The sequence below is a fragment of the Brachyistius frenatus genome, unplaced genomic scaffold (assembly GCF_029030835.1).
Source record: "Brachyistius frenatus isolate BFR_SWC_R1_liver_20210118 unplaced genomic scaffold, ASM2903083v1 Contig_222, whole genome shotgun sequence".
In the NCBI taxonomy this organism is placed as follows: Eukaryota; Metazoa; Chordata; class Actinopteri; family Embiotocidae; genus Brachyistius; species Brachyistius frenatus.
Window position 1 is genome coordinate 451,066 of NW_027210821.1, and position 18,273 is coordinate 469,338.

Genomic DNA, 18,273 nt, shown 5'->3' on the forward strand with positions numbered 1-18,273 from the left:
CGATTTCAGGTTTTGTTTTCAATGTCAAACTTGAATGGCTCTATTGTAGCTCTAAATGTGTGAATATAAAGAGCTCGTCCTGGTGCAGCTCTCTGCCCTCGACTCTGTCTCTGTGACTTTTGGTTCTTGTTGCTGAGACTTTTTGTGTTGATGTGGCCGCCTTCAAGACATATCAATAAAGTCTGAGCACCAAATCCGTCCTGTGATCTGATCTCCGTGTCTATTGAGGGCAGAAATGCAGCTTTCTTCGCATTCATGTAGTTTTGCTCCGAGTTCTTTCTGACTTTCTCTTTTACTCCGCAGCGCTACCCTGCCTCAAGAAATGTTGAACAAAAGCTCAAGGCTGCACATTGAATTCCACACGGCCTGCGGTATTCACAGCAGCCAACAATACGTTTGGGCCTAGTTGTTGTTGTTGTTGTTGTTGTTTTTCCACAGATCCATATCAGGCCCTAAAACATGATCTCATCAGATTTTACAGGAAGCTGAGTGGGACTGAAGTGTGAAGCTGAAGTAGCCGTCCTCACAATCACACCTCTTCCGATGATACCCCCTCACCCCCCACCCCGATGATAATACATCATCATTGCCGCCCTCCCAGATTCACATAAAGCTCTAATACAGCACAACAAAATATGAAGCAAAAGTCTGTCACTGATTATAGCCTGTACCCATAAAATGAAACCACCTCTCAGGTACTGTGTGCACTTAGCTAGCCGCGAGTCCCTCCATTTATAACCTCCACTGCTGCTGACAAAATGATAGTGACTGAAAGAGGTATCACATTATGTGTATAAACCTGTCTGTACCACTAAAATCCAAGGTCACATGAGTCAGGCGGGGTCGGCTCCCCGGGGCCAGCGATGACGAGTCAGGAGTTCAAGACGGGTTCAATAAAATAATAATAATAATCTATTACCAGCTATTATCAGCACTCAACCAGGACAACGAGCGGGGCCTGCTGCCCTCAGGCGATGCCTGCAAAGGTTCCCAGATGCCTGCAGAATTAATGTGCCTGTATCCATTAAGATTTAACATGCTCAGGGAGCAGTGTTGGCCACCACAACATTGCAGGGCTGCAAAATACAGACGCCATCAAATATGACTATATTTTGGACCAAATGCCTCAATATCCATGTTGGTGGGACGATTACCCTTGCTTTTCACAAGATATTTGCTTATAATTTTTGATAAATGATGACCAATAATGTGGATATAAAGGCAAATAATAGTAAAGTTAGAGAAGTCTCCAGAATTGACATCACTTTATTGTAATGCGGCATTTAAATCCAGGTAAATACAACATGTAGGCTGTGTCACGTCGTCATGATATTGATCTAATATCAATGTACTCGGCTGCCCCTCCTGACACCAATGAAAGACACACATGATCAATATGTGTGATTTCTGTTGATGAAATGCCACTCTGCGCGCAGGGTGTCAACAGTGAACGGGTTAACGTGCTGCGCTTTGACGCAGGAATGGTTAATAGGAGGACAGGCAGCAGGTGGGGAGTCATGCAGACTGATGAGCAGCAGCAGAGGAGCCACAGTGTGCTGACAGTTCGGGCTGAGCCGGAGAGGAAGCAGCAGCAGCAGCAGAGGAAGAGGAAGAGGAAGAGGAGAGGAAGAAGTCCACACGGCGGCTCCTCATCTGTTCCTGCACCGGGAAATCTTCCTGTCGACTCTGGAGCCGGACAGCTTTTTCAGAAAAAAAAAAAAAAAAAGCCTCGCGGAGCTGCCGGGCATGCTCTCTCCGTCGGCCTGCGTCGTTAAACGGGACGCCGGTGAATAACACTCGCGGTCCATTTGCTGGATAAATGACTTGAGAAACTCTCGTCGAAGTCAGCGGACGGAGAAAGCGGCCGTATGGGAAATGAATGTGTCCGGGAAACAGCAACCGGAGCAGATCGAGCGACCCGCCAGCCTTCCGGTGCCAACTTCGGTGAGTAAACCTGCTCAGTCATTTGAACATGAATGAAGTTGAAGCGGGGATCAGTCGGCCGTCTGGCCGTGAGCGGAGCTGTGTGCACACTTTGATGCGATGATGTGGAGCGAACTCCAGACTACCTTTTAAAAAAACGACTGTTTGTGTTTTCTTGCATAGAAACACTTCAAATCAAAAGCTGTCTTGTAGATATGAATAGTTTCTAAACCAGTACGAACATCTTCACACTTCGGCCTACATTTGGCAAACTGTCGCGCTCTTACTTGAATAAACTTACAACTTTTTTGAATCACGTTTCGCTCAAGTAACGCTTCATCATCTCTCAGGCGCGAGCGGTTTAATGTTTGAGACATTACTAGTTTAAAAACTAAATCTGTCAAAATAGGGCGGTGTCTCGTGTATTATTTATTAACATGCACATGCCGAATCCACCTAAAACCCCCACTAATCTCCTGAATGTCCTCCCCCCTTCGTACGAGCAGTGTAATTCTACGGATAAGTAAATACACATTAAAATGCCACATATGTGACTGGAGTCTGGTGTGAGGCTCCTTCGCGATGTTGACACAAGCTCGTTTTGGTTGATTGTTTATCAGCTGTGGTTTGATGGATTAGAGTAGCTGTGTTAAACAGACACTCGAGCAGCTTCATTTAAAGTTAACAGTAGCGGCCAACATTATTTCACCTTACAGATGTTTGATTATCAGCAGCATGTTTCTATTTTTATCTGTTATAAAAAAAAAAAATCTGTTTTCAATCAGTGCTGAATTGATGTATATCCTGCTGGTTGTCTTGTTATAGAGTATACTAGTACCTCATTTATATTTTCATTCGTCAAATACGTGTTCACTGAGATTCATATTTAATTGATTATTGTGTTCAGACTACTTGAACAAGAAAACAAATGATCGGAGCTTTCAGCAGTGTTTGTTTTTTATTATTCTGTGTGCTTAAAGAAAATATTCAACATGTATGAAATATCATGTTTTGAATTGAACCAATGATCTAATAAGAAATGGGGCAAATTCAGGTTACAAACACATTAAGCATGACTGATCATGTGTGTTAGTTCACCCACGTACCTGTTTAATCTCAATGTTTTTATGTGGCGTTTTCACCCTTTGCTTCAGTAGCCTCTGACCCTTTTGCTCCATTTGGTCTGTTATCACCTCAGATGGCCACTCGGCACCTTTAATTTCATCCGTCCCCCGAGTCCTGTGTTGCAAGCTCTTTGCAATCATGAAGCATTTGCTTTTTAAAACTTGATATGTCGGCCTGAAGGGAGACGCACGTCTGCAGCTGAATTCTGCTCGGAGATTGGTCACTTTTTCACACGTTTCCCACTCTCTAAATTTACTGAGTGACTAAAGGCTAAAATTACACAGTAAGCAGAGTTATACTGAAATTGACTCCTCCTCTCTGTCATGCATATCTATGATCACCTGGTTTCAATATTTAGGTCCTTTTTAAAACCGTTTTAAACAGCAAAAGATTTATGAGATTGTTTTAATAAGAGATGCTCTAATCTGTATTATCTTTGTGCTGCATGGAAGAGTCCAGGTTTTATAAAACAAAATGCATCCAAAGCCTTCACCAAATGCAGATTGGCATCTTGTGCTAACTTTTTATCCAATTCATGTCAACCCTCATGAGAGTTATTTTTGTTGTTGTTGCTTTAAGGCCATTTGAAGGTCATCTTCAATCAAGTTTAGTCAGCATGAAACAGCAATCCTAAATTTGGCCTGTTGACATGCGCAGATGCCCCGAATCTAGCTGAGATTGGCAATCACTGATGAATTAGATAAAAGGTTTGGAACGGCACACCTCTCCTCTCTTACGCTGGATGGGATGCATAGCCACAGATATTGGATGCCCTTTAATGACGAAGCGTCTGAAGAAGACTTCTGTAAACCGGGCTGCAGCAGAAGGAAGTCAGAGGTCAATCCTGTTTGTGTTGAAGGTCTGAATACGTTTGAGCAGATACAGTAGACCGGTCTCTCCTGTCCAAACACTCGCTGCTCTCTGCTTGCAGCACATGTGCATTACAGCCTGGCTGTGTTTGAATTGTATGTCAGGGTATATTAGCGCCGTGATGGACAGGCAGGGTTGTTTGCTTGCCCCTGCCTGCTGGGAGAGACTACATCTCCGACTCTGTTCAAGCAGGAGATTTGTTTGGTGAAGACTTGAAAAATGTACTGTGTAACTTTTCAGACATAATTCTCTGCATTTGCAACAGCAGCTCAGATCGTGGGTTCATTTACATCAGCTATTTGTAAACCCACTAAATTCTTAACTGCAGGCAAATTTAAATGTCTTATGAAATGTTGCACCATTAAAACTCTGAAACTGTCTTAGGCAGTAAAGACTTAGTTAACTCATTAATGTTGGTGTTATTTTTCATTAGATATTAACAGCACTGTCCCATTAAAAGCAGTCTACACTGTAAACAAGCAGTCAGTGTAATGTTGGCATCACAAACCCTTAACTAAACGGTACATATAAAACTACACTGCCAATCCTTCATAGATGTTTCTTTGTTTCATGTGCTTACATGGAACAAAATATGTTTTTTTCCACCTTAGATACTGATATAAAACCAATGGGAAATAGATCTAAAACCAATGGGAAATAGATATAAAACCATTGGGGAAATAGATCTAAAACCAATGGGAAATAGATCTAAAACCAATGGGAAATAGATCTAAAACCAATGGGAAATAGATATAAAACCAATGGGAAATAGATATAAAACCAATGGGAAATAGTTATAAAACCAATGGGAAATAGATCTAAAACCAATGGGAAATAGTTATAAAACCAATGGGAAATAGTTATAAAACCAATGGGAAATAGATATAAAACCAATGGGAAATAGTTATAAAACCAATGGGAAATAGATATAAAACCAATGGGAAATAGATCTAAAACCAATGGGAAATAGTTATAAAACCAATGGGAAATAGATCTAAAACCAATGGGAAATAGTTATAAAACCAATGGGGAAATAGATCTAAAACCAATGGGAAATAGATATAAAACCATTGGGAAATAGATATAAAACCATTGGGAAATAGATATAAAACCAATGGGAAATAGATATAAAACCAATGGGGAAACCAGTATGGAAAACCATTGATGTTTTCTGCAGAGGTTAAACACTTGAAACCTTATCCATGTCAATCACAGAACGTATTAACCCTTAGCAGGCCAACATTACCTCTGTGAACTGGATCATTTAGTAACACCACAGTTACCCGGTTCATTTATCAATCTATGACGAAGCTCCCTGTAAAATCGTGTTTGTGCGATACGAGCTATTTTAGTGACGTGTAAATCCACTTGGTAAAGACTTGTAACTTCTGAAGCGTCGCTGCTACCAGCTTATTATAACTTTAATTGCAACACAAACTTGAATGAGGCGTGCGTTGCATAGCGTAACAGTTTCCCATGTGCAGGCGCCGGTCGCTCGTCCTCCTGAGAAGTAAGCATGACAGCTTCCTCTGTCAACACAATGCGAGCAAATACGCTCCGCATTATTGACTCTAAAATATTGACAGAGATGGAATAATTACTGACACGCAGCTTTACAGGATTCCACTGATTGCTGAGAATATCGACTCGCTGGTCAATATAACCTTTAGAGAGGGGAGAAGGCCCCAAGGACAACCCGAAACTCAGATCACAGCAAATGGGATTAAAAAGAGGGTGATGCAGTATGATTATCAGACAACCAAATGCTGGCTTGTTCCTCTTCTAAAGGCTTTAAAAAAAATAAGTGACATGCATGTCATGTGAAATTTCCAGCCCCCCGCCCCCTCCCCGTGGTCACACGCCGGAGGGTTTCTCTTGGCGGGAGCTGCAGAAGCGTAATTATACCTCAGTGGAGTGTGGAAGTCGATGCTTTTGTATTCAGGAAGTCAATCATATTTTAACCAAATCACTCCTGCTGGAGCATGAACATGTATTCTCTTAAACTTTTCATTTCCCCACTGCTGCTCCGGTAATTTGAAAGGACACAAAACAATCAGACTTTATATTGTAAAACTAAAATTATGTTCCTTTTTTTTTTTTTTTAAAGGTTATATTTAGTCTCTTTCATTGCCTGAACAATATTCAATTTCCCTCCTATCACACTGCAGTCAGGCTCTTCAAAATGAAAAGTTGAATTTAATGACCCTGGAGTCAGAATGCAAACATGTGGCACACGTTTGACTCCTTCAAGCATTTCCTCCTCGTGCTGTATTAAATGTTGAATAATACTGTTACAAAATCATTATATATAGATATCATTTCCTGTCAGATGGCTCCACAGTTTAATGTTAATCTCCTTATGGTGTATGAGCCAACGGCAGCAACGCGAGCGGCCCGTGAGAGTTGTTAAATGGGCCAAAGGGCAGACTCCAGCGTTATATCATAAATTAGTCCTTTTTTTTAAGCTTATAATTAGTCCCAGTAGCAAGTGCAAAGATACATATATAATACAGTATTATGCACAGTCATATTCCATTATTCAACTGACTACAAAACCAGGCAGTAATTAAAGTCTTAATTAGATGGCGTTTTAATTTTTAAAATGTCAGGAGGATATGTAGTGTCATAAATCCTGACACATCAAAACAAGTTGTGCCCGTCACTGTTTGGAGCCTTTCTGGAAATGTTTCCTTAGCAAATAAAAGGAAGCTCGTCCTCTACATTATTAATACCCGCAGCGTTTCATTAGCATTTTTATTTAGAGTCAAGGCAGGGGACTTCTGCATTTTAATGTCCCCAATTCATTTCCAAGTGAGATATGAAGAAATCTACCTCAGCAGCAGATGGAGGATTGTTGTCAGTCTCCACTTCAAGACAACTGCACTTCAAAAATGCAATAAAAGTGATATTTCTTTTTTCCGTCTAAGATTTGTCTTTGAAGTGGGAATAAAAACAAAATATGGAAATGTAAACAGTCCCGCATTACTTCCTCAAAATCTACATTCACCCCAAATTGTTGCTCCCATCGTGGCAACACGAACCTCCGACTGAAGCCAGGCTCACTTCTGCGTTGTTCAAAATACATTCGATTGTATTCGGGTCCCTGGATCGTGTATACGAGACCGAAAATGAAATGAAATATACTGTAATATTAGGCAGCAAAGGCAATTTCTTTTGGAAAATATGAAGACCAGTTGCACCACTTTCCATCATCTAGCATCTCGTACAAAACACACGCAATAATGTCACTCGGTGGGCTGCATGTGGGGGAACCGGCTATCGAACGCAGTCGGCCATGCTGCTGTTTGAGCAGTAAATCTCTGCGACGAGTCCTTTTCAAACACTGAATATACAATGGAGACGAAATACATCAAGGGGGTTTGATTCCCCGCGGAGCCACGCCGAGTGGAAGATTGAACAAGGATGATTGCGGAAGATATAACGGCACATTTCTGCCACTTTTATCGTGCACATGAGGACGGCCCCGTCCTGGTTTCGGTTTAATGACCTTCCAGGATATCAACGCACAGCGTGCTTCTGCATACAGTGGGTTTACTGATGCACGGGGAAATTATCTACTTGATGCACACGGAGTCATTTAAACCAGGATTTGCAACACAGAAGTATCAACCAGCTGTTTGCCGGGAAAAACCGAACTCCCACGTCATTACTCATCTCAGCAAATACCTTCTTCACATTTCTAGTCCCTGTTCAGACCAACAAATGCTGCTGGGCCAATATTTCTCAGTGATCATATAGAAATAACATTTTCTAATTCTCAGCAGCTGCATTAGTTTATGGAAATCTCTGGAAGGTTCGCCACCATTTACTTTTTACAAGAAGTGTGACATTTAGGGAAATATGCTTACATGCTTCCTTGCCGGGAAAACTGAAGATCGATGTTGTTCTGATGTCCGCACAGTCGAGATGAAGCTAGCTGCTGCTTAACGTAGCTGAAAACAACATGACTTCAAATCACAGAAAACACATCATATCTCAAGCTCATAAATGAACCCATCATATCCCAAAAGCGTAGTGTGGCTCTTTTCATCGGTGAGCCACAAATTCATACGTGATATATCATTTGTAAGAAATCAAAGTATAAAAACCTCAGTTTGTGGTTTTATGGCGAGCCTGATATAGTTTTACCAGTTATGCTCTGTAAAAAACACAACTTGACATTTTATTGCGCTACAGTTTCTGTACAAACTAAACAAAACCAGATATGGGTCATAATTAGTGAACTTTAGAGGTGTTGCTGTGCTGATTTTGTTACTTTTAAATGATTTCAAATAGGGTCGTATTCACCGTGTTCATGAGAAGAGTCCATATGAACGGCGCCCTCTTGTGGTATTCAGAGCGCTGAACTCCAACTTTTCTATAATCCTGGAATTCAGATCATATCTGTTGCTCATAAATAAGAATCATCACTCTTTTCATGTTTCGCAAATATGTGTATTTTCTACCCGGTACAATTATGCCTCCAAATGCAGACAATATTGCATTTTATTTTCATTTTAAAGAAGAATGATTTAACACATATTAGATAGACAAACTGGCCCATATCGTCAGAAAAAAAAACTCATATTATCATGGTAAAGTAGTTATTGATTGATTCAGGAAAGGGAATATCTGGGTTATGCAAGCCTGTTATGTTATATATGCACAATATAGATGCAACACAGGCATTTTGTGTCTCCAGTGTAACCGGTGCCGGGCTGTAAAGAGTCACGCACCGTGTATTTACTGCTGTCAGACACTGCTGCAGGTTTACCCAACATGTCTGCCTCATAAGCTCCAGCTGTGTTCAGAACTACATTTAAAACAGCGCGTAGAGACACGCTGGGACACCGATGAGTATAATCCATCACTGTGAAATGACGTGACTGTGCTGTATAGAACTTTCAAAAAGGCTAAGCGTCGCGTGGTGGTTAAAGTAGGTCTGGTCTGCAGCCACAGAATGTGACAACAGTTTTATCATATTCAGTTGTGCCTCTTTATTGTTATGTAAGAGCGCGTCCTGCTTGAAAGAAGTGAAAATAGTTCCACTAAATGTGGTAATTAGCAGCATGGTAAAGCCATGTTAGGAGAAATTACCAGAGTTGTCTCATTTAAAATGATGGATTGCGCTCATCAGTGCAGCTGTATCTCTGGGCTGTTTTTAATGGAGTTTTGGAAAATTCATTAGTACTTTTAACCCTTTTTATTTTTAAAGCTGCCAGGCAACATTTCATGTTGATGTTTGCAGACGTGAGATCACTTTGGAACAGTTCAGCACACTTTCTACGTTTCAACGTTGCATGCAAACGCTAGCAGTGATGTCATCGTTGGTTCGTGAACGTTATGAATCCTCCAGTTCAGATTCTGTCCGTCACCATCTTTGCTAGTTCGGAGCGGTTTGGAGCAGGAAGTGACCATATTTGGACGAGCTGGGGGAGGAGCCAGCGGTGGATCTGACTCATCTGATTGGAAACCTGACGATACTACGTCCCACCCACAGATAGCCGTAACCTGACAGGCTTGTCAATCAAATAAATACGTCCCCCAAAAACAGGTCTTCTTGAATCTTCTTTTCTAATGAATGAGGGATTATTTTCAGATGGACCTCCAGAAAACTAATAAGAAGGAGTGACTTTAGCTAACAACACCGAGATAACTGATGGACACATTTTATTCACTTTGGATTTGATGAGAGAAGTTGAATGGGAGTCTATGGAGCCGGAGGCTTTTTGGAGCCGACCTCTAGTGGCACTCGCTGGTATTGCAGTTTAAGGCACTTCCGCATCAGCCTTAATTTTTTAGACCCAGAAGTTAAACCCATTTGAATATATAGTCATCGGCTGCATGCTGGCAAAAATGAGACTCAGTTAAAATATATGGGGTTGCACTTTAGATGTGGAAGCCAGAGAATAAATGAATAAATGAGAATATGCCCCTTATATCCATCGATGTTAACATGTTGCTGCCTGATTGAATTATTAAAATAATAATAATCATAAAGGACCTTTCTTGTAGATGTCGACATTCTAGTCTTTCAGTGAAACTGTGCATCCAAAGCCGTGTCCCAGCTGTCAACCCCAGGACAGTTTTAATTGACCTGAAAAGAGGCGACAAACTGAATAGAGCTGGTTTTTTTCTTTTCTTTTCATCTTCGGTTCTCAGTCTGATTTCTAAATGTGAAGATCTTGAAGAGATCCAGATGAAAGTGTTCAGTTTGACAGAAGTAGTAATTGTGCCACCTGCCAACATCACGCTGTACTCGTCATACATACAGCCGCTTCCTGTTTCTAAAGACGTGCTGTTGTTGCGGTGCCGCTGAGGCCACGTCCACATGTTCTGCCTTTGAGCTCCTTGGTCGTTAATGAGACCGCTGGTATGTAAAACTACGACTTGGATTTAATTTTTCTTGATCACAGTTAACTGATGTCGACTGTTCATGGTGTTTGAGGTTTTTTATTTTATGCATAAAGTAGGCGTTGGTTGGATTTTTAGCCCGCTCAATATTTCATGCTCATTAAGAGCCTCTAGGTTCAGATGAGTGCGGTTTTATTGGCCTGAAGTCAGACAGAGAAAATTGGGAGTGATGTCGGTTCCAGTGATCAAAACTCATGAGTCATGCCTGCAACTGTATGAAATCCTTGATGAGGGGTTTGTTCATGTTAAACTGATCCGATAGAACTGAAGTGGGATTTGCTTTGGTGGGCTGCGAGTGGATTAAGTCGAGGATATTTAACCACCTTCCACATCTTCCACTGTGCGGACAGGTTCTGATGGTTTTATGATTGATCTCGATAAAAAAAATAATAAAAAAGTCTGTATCTGGAGTTGAGCTCTGGCTGCTGGCTATGTTTGTATCAGTGATTTGTGTGTGTTTGTGTGTGTGAGGCTTGACAGTTGTGGTGCTTTTCAAGGTTATCAGTGTCTGGAAAGTTTTTTTTTATTATTATTTTTATCCATCACAGCCAAAAAGAACTGAAATGTCATCTCTACATCAGAAGGAGAGATTGAGGCACAGAGCTGTGTGGATTATTACATGCAGAAAACCCGAGCTTTGTGAAATGAGTACAGTCATTTGTTTTGCATTTATGAATAAAGCCATGCCATGTACAGACTCTAGTTTAATGAATACATCTTTATTATACTGTATAATAGGAAGCTACTAGACTAGAAACAATTCAGACTCTAAATTCTTAATAGGATCTGACTAGAGTGACGCGATGAAAACCAACGACATCGTATTAAAACCCTCTGAACCCTGAGCAGTTTCTGGACGTCGTTTTTTGGCTCCTTTCATATTTTTGCTCACTGTGGGCTGAACAGCAAAACCTGCACCTCTGTGGACACGGCACATTCATCAAAAAAGCCTTTAGTTCAGTATAACACAGTTACAATGTCATGGATCATAAAAACATATTTTATTTGATGATTTATTTGACAAAAATTGGACAAATAATGGGATCTATACATACCAGTTCCCACAAGTGTTCACAATGTTAGATATTAACTAGTTACATTTTTACAACCTTTACAAAATCCTTTGTGCTCTCTGGTTTCTCTGAATGAATGAATTTCACTTTTCATAGCGAGACAAGAGAAAACAGACGTAAAGGTTGAAGCTGATTACTTCACGCCAAATGCAGAATCTTGAAGTTAAACTTGTATTCAAACATATCAGTGTTTTAATCTTATCAAGTTCTTATCTTTAATAGGAAGAGTATTATTTCAATGTGTCAAACACATTTAAACAACATTTCATGTTTCTAATCTATTGCTCATTTACAGATTGCAGCGGTTGGTTTGAACATGAATTAGTTTCTGCCTCTTCAGACAACAAAAGCTGGTTACAGATCTAAATTGAATCTTTTGGGTTTAGTTATTTATAACTTTAGTTACCTGAGAATGAGGGGAAATCCTAATTAGGGATTTGAACAGATTTGGATTTGATAAAACGCCACTGAACCCTAAACGCCAGACAGGCCTTAAAGATTAGGGGATGCTGCAGGACCGGTTAAAAGTCTCTTTGCTTCAGCTGTGGAAATGTTGTAGCTCCACAGGGAAAACACGCTGTCGTCTCGACCTCGGTGCACTCGCATGAAGACAGCAGTGCTTCATTTCTGGGGAGCTGGCAATGTGCCACTTACCAAAACAGTCGATAAGAATGGCTCTTAGCAACAATATTTAGCTCGAAAAAGTGCTTCCTGGTACTTGTGATCCACTGAGTATATACGGGCGTGTTTCTCTCTCCTTTTTTTTGTCCACTTCAGTTTTGCTAAGCAAGTGGGATGTCGCTCTGGCTCACTTCTTTCAACTCTGAGAAGTGTACCTCTCCCATTGGATCCATGACTGTGATACCTTGGTACAAACACTATAAAGAGTTGAGATGATGCTTTGGAGTCGACCTCTTTCAGCCGCCATCTCACACAATTGAGAGGTGCTGCTCTTTCAACAAATTGTGACATTTTTCTTCAACCTTGTTTCCTTGTTTTCTCCCTTTGGACAAACACTGTGGGTACTTGTACTGCTCTTTTTCCTGTCCTGTCTCTGTTTTATGCTTGAGGCAGATAGATATCCCCTTCAGTGTGTTCAGCTGCCCACATCATAAATTACAGAGTTCAACCTAAGGTAGTTTGTTTTTATTCTAGATATGTGACCCTTCTTATTTAACGATGCTCCCAGCGTACTCACTAATTCTACATTACTCATATTTTGCTTTCTGCATTATATTGATGGCTGCAAGAGTTTCAAAACCTACTTGTATGAATTGTTTGTGAAACGAAAAGTTCCTGCAGTTTAGTGAGTTTTAGTAGAAGCACATAACACTGTTGTTGCTTTTCATTTAAGTACTATTACACGAGAGGGTGTGCTTCAACTTCAGTGATGCTTAAGTACATCGTGCCAATAATGATGTTAAAGCACAGACTCGCGTGTATTATTGCGATTATGCAACAAGTTACCAACAAAATAAAATATGTAATCAAAAAGTGTTTACATTCGCTCTCAAAATATAAAGCTTTTTGTTTGTGTGATCTCCATTTCCATGGCAACACAGGGGGTATGACTAATAACTGGAAAACAGTCACATCAGTAGACTCTTATGGGATTTATGCAATGTTTACTACTCCAGGAAGTAGGCCGATCCTTAGCAACCACCTAGCAACAGAGAGGATGTCTCGTCGGTTTTATTGCTTTCTAGAGATGGTTTCTCAAACTGAATAAATACAAACGAATAGAAACACTAAAGTGCTCAGCTAGCTCAGTCTGGTTGAGAGTAAGATATATGTTTAAAAAAGATATCCATGGACTCGTGTATTTATTTATATATATATACACAAGATATTAGTGCAGTTTCGTTTGTTAAAACCCGTTCAAGCTCGCTGCTGCTAGGACTTTAAGTGTGCGACGCTCTGTGGTGTTACGGTGCTCAGTGACAAAAAAAGGATTAAAAAAAAAAAAAGACCAGATTTCGGCAAATGGTTTAAATTTAATAACAATTCTAAACAACATTATATTATATGAAATTCAATTTAAATGAATATATTGCCATTGAGGAGGGGGAGTGATATTTCTAGTGATGATTACGGTGTGCTGTTTATGCTGATTTGAGCCGCTAACAAATGTTCAGTTGACCAATCAGATCTCTGGGTTGGAACCACTTGTATAATAAGAATTACAGTACTGACGCAGAAGAAGAAAGTCCAGAATGCGTTTGCTTTATTTCCAGAATAGTTTTCAGTTTCTTCTTCTCCCTCCTCTCATGATGAACGTCCATGCGTTTGGGATAGTTGAGCCTCCGTGATTGAAGCTGGAGATGGTTGAGACTCGGTGAGAACGGTGTTGAATACAAGAGAAATGACACGTTAAATTGTATACTGTGGTGTTAAATGACTGGTGATGAGTTTTTATATTTTAGCAAACGGCAGGAAGTCCCGGTTATGTGCGTTTCTTCTTTTAAAAGTTCTTATCTGCTGTATAGTGCTGAATGTGCGACACAGTTGCTGAAAGTTGATGGAAAGATGCCAGCAGGTGCAGCTAGATGCAGATTTTCTCAGGCAGTGTGAATGGAGGCAAAGTCACGACTGTGCAAGTTGGAAAAAGTTTCACAATGAAAAAAGTTGAGTCATAAAGTCTGAGCTTTATGAATTTCTACGGATGAGACGGAAACTTGATGAAAATATCAGAAAGAAATTTGTTTTCTTTTGTGAGGTCTGTTGGAGAATTTTGTGTTTGAAGTGAAAAACATCTATTGCACAAAAGAAATCATGCAAATGATGCCGGACGGAGATTTGCTTTGCTGATTGTCGATGGAAGTCGGTTGGTTTTGTTGGACCTTAAAACTGATAATGCAGACAGAATGTTTTCTCAGAGTGAGTCTGAGATGAACACGCTTTTTTTTTTTCTTGCCAAATTTGGGAAGTCTTTTGGTTATTTCCTAGTAAAGATCTCTGATTTGTGTGTGTTCTTCTGTGGTTCAGAGAGGTTGGGGATTTGGTTTGGAACGGCGATGTGGGCTTTTGTGCACCAATCAGAATTTGGCAGCATTAAAACGTAGATAAGATTGTGAAGCTTTGGCAAACAAATTGCTTTTGGTAAAATCATTCTTCTGGCTCTGGTATCTTATCAGTCATCTCCGACTGGAAAAGCCATGATATTTTGAATGATCTCTTTAACGGACTGTAGGAACGTTATAGTTCAGCTGTTGCAATAAGCTGCACGATGTAATATACATGCACTTATTTACCTGGTTTTGACTGAAATAAAAAACTCATGGAAAATGCTTGCCGTAATGTTTACTGTGGGCACATTTGTGTGTACTGCATAAACATAATATAATGTACAGAAGAGCAGGTGCGATGCTTTCTTTCAGAGCTGAATGAAACATGAGCACATGTTGGATGACACCGTTGGACTGTTTTGTTGTTTAAGGCTACAGACAGGCTGCGTTATGAGTGAGTGGAAAGTTGCACCGTCGGCCGTCCTAATGCTATGACTTCCTGTTTTCTTTTCAAATTAAAAGCCTTCATATCAAATTAAAAGCTTTAAATACATTTGACCTAATCTTGTACGTTTCATGTTTTTTTTTTTATTTATTTTATTTATTTTTTTTAGGGCAAATGCAATCATTTATATTTAGAGCCAAAGCTCGAAAAATAAAGGTTTTATTGAATGTTCGCTAGTCTGGTTTTCAAACAATACCCCAGGTTTAAGAATATTTTTTTGCTCCTTGGGGGGTAAAAGGTCATGAATAAAAGCTCCAGTGTTGATACAGATGCTGGTAGAAGCATATGGCTCCCAGATGCTGTTGTGTTTTCCCCAAACTTTAACTTTGATTGTGACGAGATATTAAAACTTACTGTTAAAGAGAAATATTAAAGTTATCAGTACCTGTAAGCGTGTGATAAAGAGAAGAGGCTTGAAATATCCAGCAACTCCTGCCTGTTCTCTATTATTTAAAATCTAGAAAATAAGATATAAACTCAGCTTCTCTTCAAGCACATCACTGATGGGATCTCAACTGGTGACATGTTCATAAGCAGTCCTCCAGCCAGTGTGACCAACCTGGCTAATGACCAGCTGTCAGGTCAAATTGCCCTCCAATTCATTTGGGCGTGAGAGTGTGAACCAAGTACGCAAGAAGAACCTTCACACTCTGACAAGACGTCCGCCTCGACCTTCTCCTGCCTCTGTGAGGTCAGACAACTTCACAGCAGTCGTTCCACCACTTCTGTCTGCTCGTTATTAATTCATTCAGCAACTCGTGCTGAGATTCATTAGTCTTCTACACTTCAGAAAAACACAACTTTTTATCGGTGAAATTCCCCGCCGACCATGTGGGCATCATATCTGGTGCCCACAGTCGATATGTTGTTTGAAAATCTTCGTCCAAGTAAATATTGATGTCTTGAAATGAATTGTAGACATCAGGTGAGGCCTTAAGTGTGCAGTTCGCTTCCCCGTCCTTGTGCTGTATTCTTCAGGTAGAAATCCTTTGCCTAAATATTTTACAACCATCTTGTTAATGATTAAAAAAAAAAAACCTACTTAAAAAGGTTACATAGAGGATTCAAATTCAATAAATGAGTTCAATAAAATGTTATTAATGTCTGTATGTGACGATCTAGATATGAAGACAGGGTTACAACATAAAGGGTGATTTATTGCAGGGCTGTTGTACAGGAATGCATTAGGTTGTCTGTCCCCCCCCCCACCTCTCTCCCCCCCCCCCCCCCCACACACACACACACATGTACGATTTTTCAAAGGGGAGAAGAGGACCTCATTCGACCACAGTCAGCATGATGATTATGATACGCTGTCAAAAGATTTTAACTCAATTCAGCTTTGAATAAAGTACAAATACAAATGCTTCTGCAGCGGCTGTGATCTGAATGTCAAAGACTGTTATTATTATCTTTTTTTTTTTTATCATTGGATTAAAGACTGACAGCCCGCCTTGAGAGAATATCATCTGAACCATAAGCACAGGGCTAATAAATGAGATATACCATAAAATGGTATTTTATTTGGGGACATCAGCTCCCACACAGCTCCTACACTTTGGATATTTTTATAAACGGGCCCATCACTTAATATTTAATAATATGTAACTAAATCTTTGTTCACTATAGGAATTCGAAACACCATCTATTGCATCTAAATCAAACTAAAAACTCCACCAAGGGTGAAGGATTGTTTTTTTCATGGCTTTAAGTAGGGAATTCACCTTAAAATCAACCTGTCAGCCCTTTAGCAACTCATTTAGTAAAGTTTTAGTTCATTTCACACCAATTACTTCAGCACCGAGCCAGCAACAGTACATTTTAAGGTTTAAGAATGTGCGCTACATGCAAAACAATGGTATGCTATCCTCGTGGTTTCATTCAAGCTAAATTCTCCAGTAAGACAACAACAACATTCGTCTGTATTATTTCAAACGATGTGCTTTTATATGAGTAGTGTCTCATTCACGGTGAACAGCAGCTGTTTCTGTCCCAGCTTTCTGACTCTGAATTTATTTACAGGCTCTATCAGGCTGATCTTCATTCTGAAATTGGTTAAATTACGAGAAGGTCATTAGTGTTTTTTGATATAAAGTGCTCAGAGACTCGTTTCTCATTCTTTCTGTTTTGTCAGCAGCCAAACAAAAGCTCTTTTGTCCCCAGTAGACTGCATCAACCTCCTCAACACAATTATGGAGACTTTACCGCCTTCAAATGGCTTTTGTATGTATGAATGTCAAATGTGATTCAGTGTTGAAGACACTGGTAACATTTGTCCTCCTCCATATTGTTGTGTTATTGTTAAGAAACACAGCAGGGAGCCGCCTCGGCGGTCGGGCAGTGACGGACTACAAAGTAAGGGAGGTGAAACCGGTTTCCGTTGGTCGTTTCAGTCGAGGACGCCGATTTGTGTGCCATAAAAGTTTCAGACTTGTTTTGCGCCCCCTTAATTCAGCCACTCTGCTGCTGCAGCCACGTTTCCACAAAGTCCTCATTTATTGTGTTTCTCGGTGGGAACAGAGCTCGACTTTCATTCCCAAGTCTCTTTTAAAGAGAATTGGTTTGACCTCGGGCGCATACTTATCGTCACCTTTTTCACACAGTCTGATCACTGAGCAGCACATCGGTGCATCCTATACTATTCTACAGAAATCTAGACGTTACCTGCAAAACAATACAACAACAAACCACTGAGGTTTAGTTTCTCTTGACCTTTTTTTTTTTAACTGGTTCCTGCCTTGCGTGTACGAACATGTATTTATGCCTCGGTGCCAGTGATGTTTTCTGGTTGTTCGTCCGTCCCACTCTCCCACTTCACCGCGGTATCTCAGGACGCCGTTGAGGGACTTCCTTCAAATTCAGCACAAATGTTCTCTTGGACTCGAGTGAACTGATCAGATTTTAGAGGTCAAAGGTCGCTCTGACCTCCGGTCCGTCCATCCATCCTTGTGAACACCTTAAAGGAATTTATTGAAATTTGGCACCAACAATCACTTGAATTCAAGGTTGAACTGATCTGACTTTGAGGGTCAAAAGTCAAAATCACTGCGACCTCGCAAAACACATTTGTGGCCAGAACTCTGCAAACACTTTTCTGGTCATTATTCAGCACCACAACTCAGGAATCGGACCATCACGGTCATGGAAGTTTAGTTGATTGTGATTAATTATTTATTTGTCTTGGTGTCATAACTTATTGTTATGCCACTATTATAGTACAAGTCTAATCATAATGCACGTACAAGTAGTGGCAGTTCTGTTTGGCTTTGAAACTGAATCCATGTTTATGTCAATAGATGCTCATTGAAATGTCTTGAGATAAACAGTTGCTGGAAATAATTCTCCACTTATGTGATTG

The 18,273-nt window shown here is 40.3% G+C and overlaps 1 protein-coding gene across 1 annotated transcript in view; it reads left to right on the plus strand.

Annotated features, from left to right (window-relative positions):
* Nucleotides 1-1,632: 1,632 nt before the first annotated feature.
* Nucleotides 1,633-18,273, plus strand: part of sntg2 (syntrophin, gamma 2) — an 80,081-nt gene continuing 63,440 nt past the window's right edge. Inside the window, exon 1 of the mRNA XM_069719740.1 lies at nt 1,633-1,944. Within this exon, the coding sequence (XP_069575841.1) occupies nt 1,876-1,944 (69 nt within the window). The 5' untranslated portion in view covers nt 1,633-1,875. The remainder of the gene's footprint in view (nt 1,945-18,273) is intronic.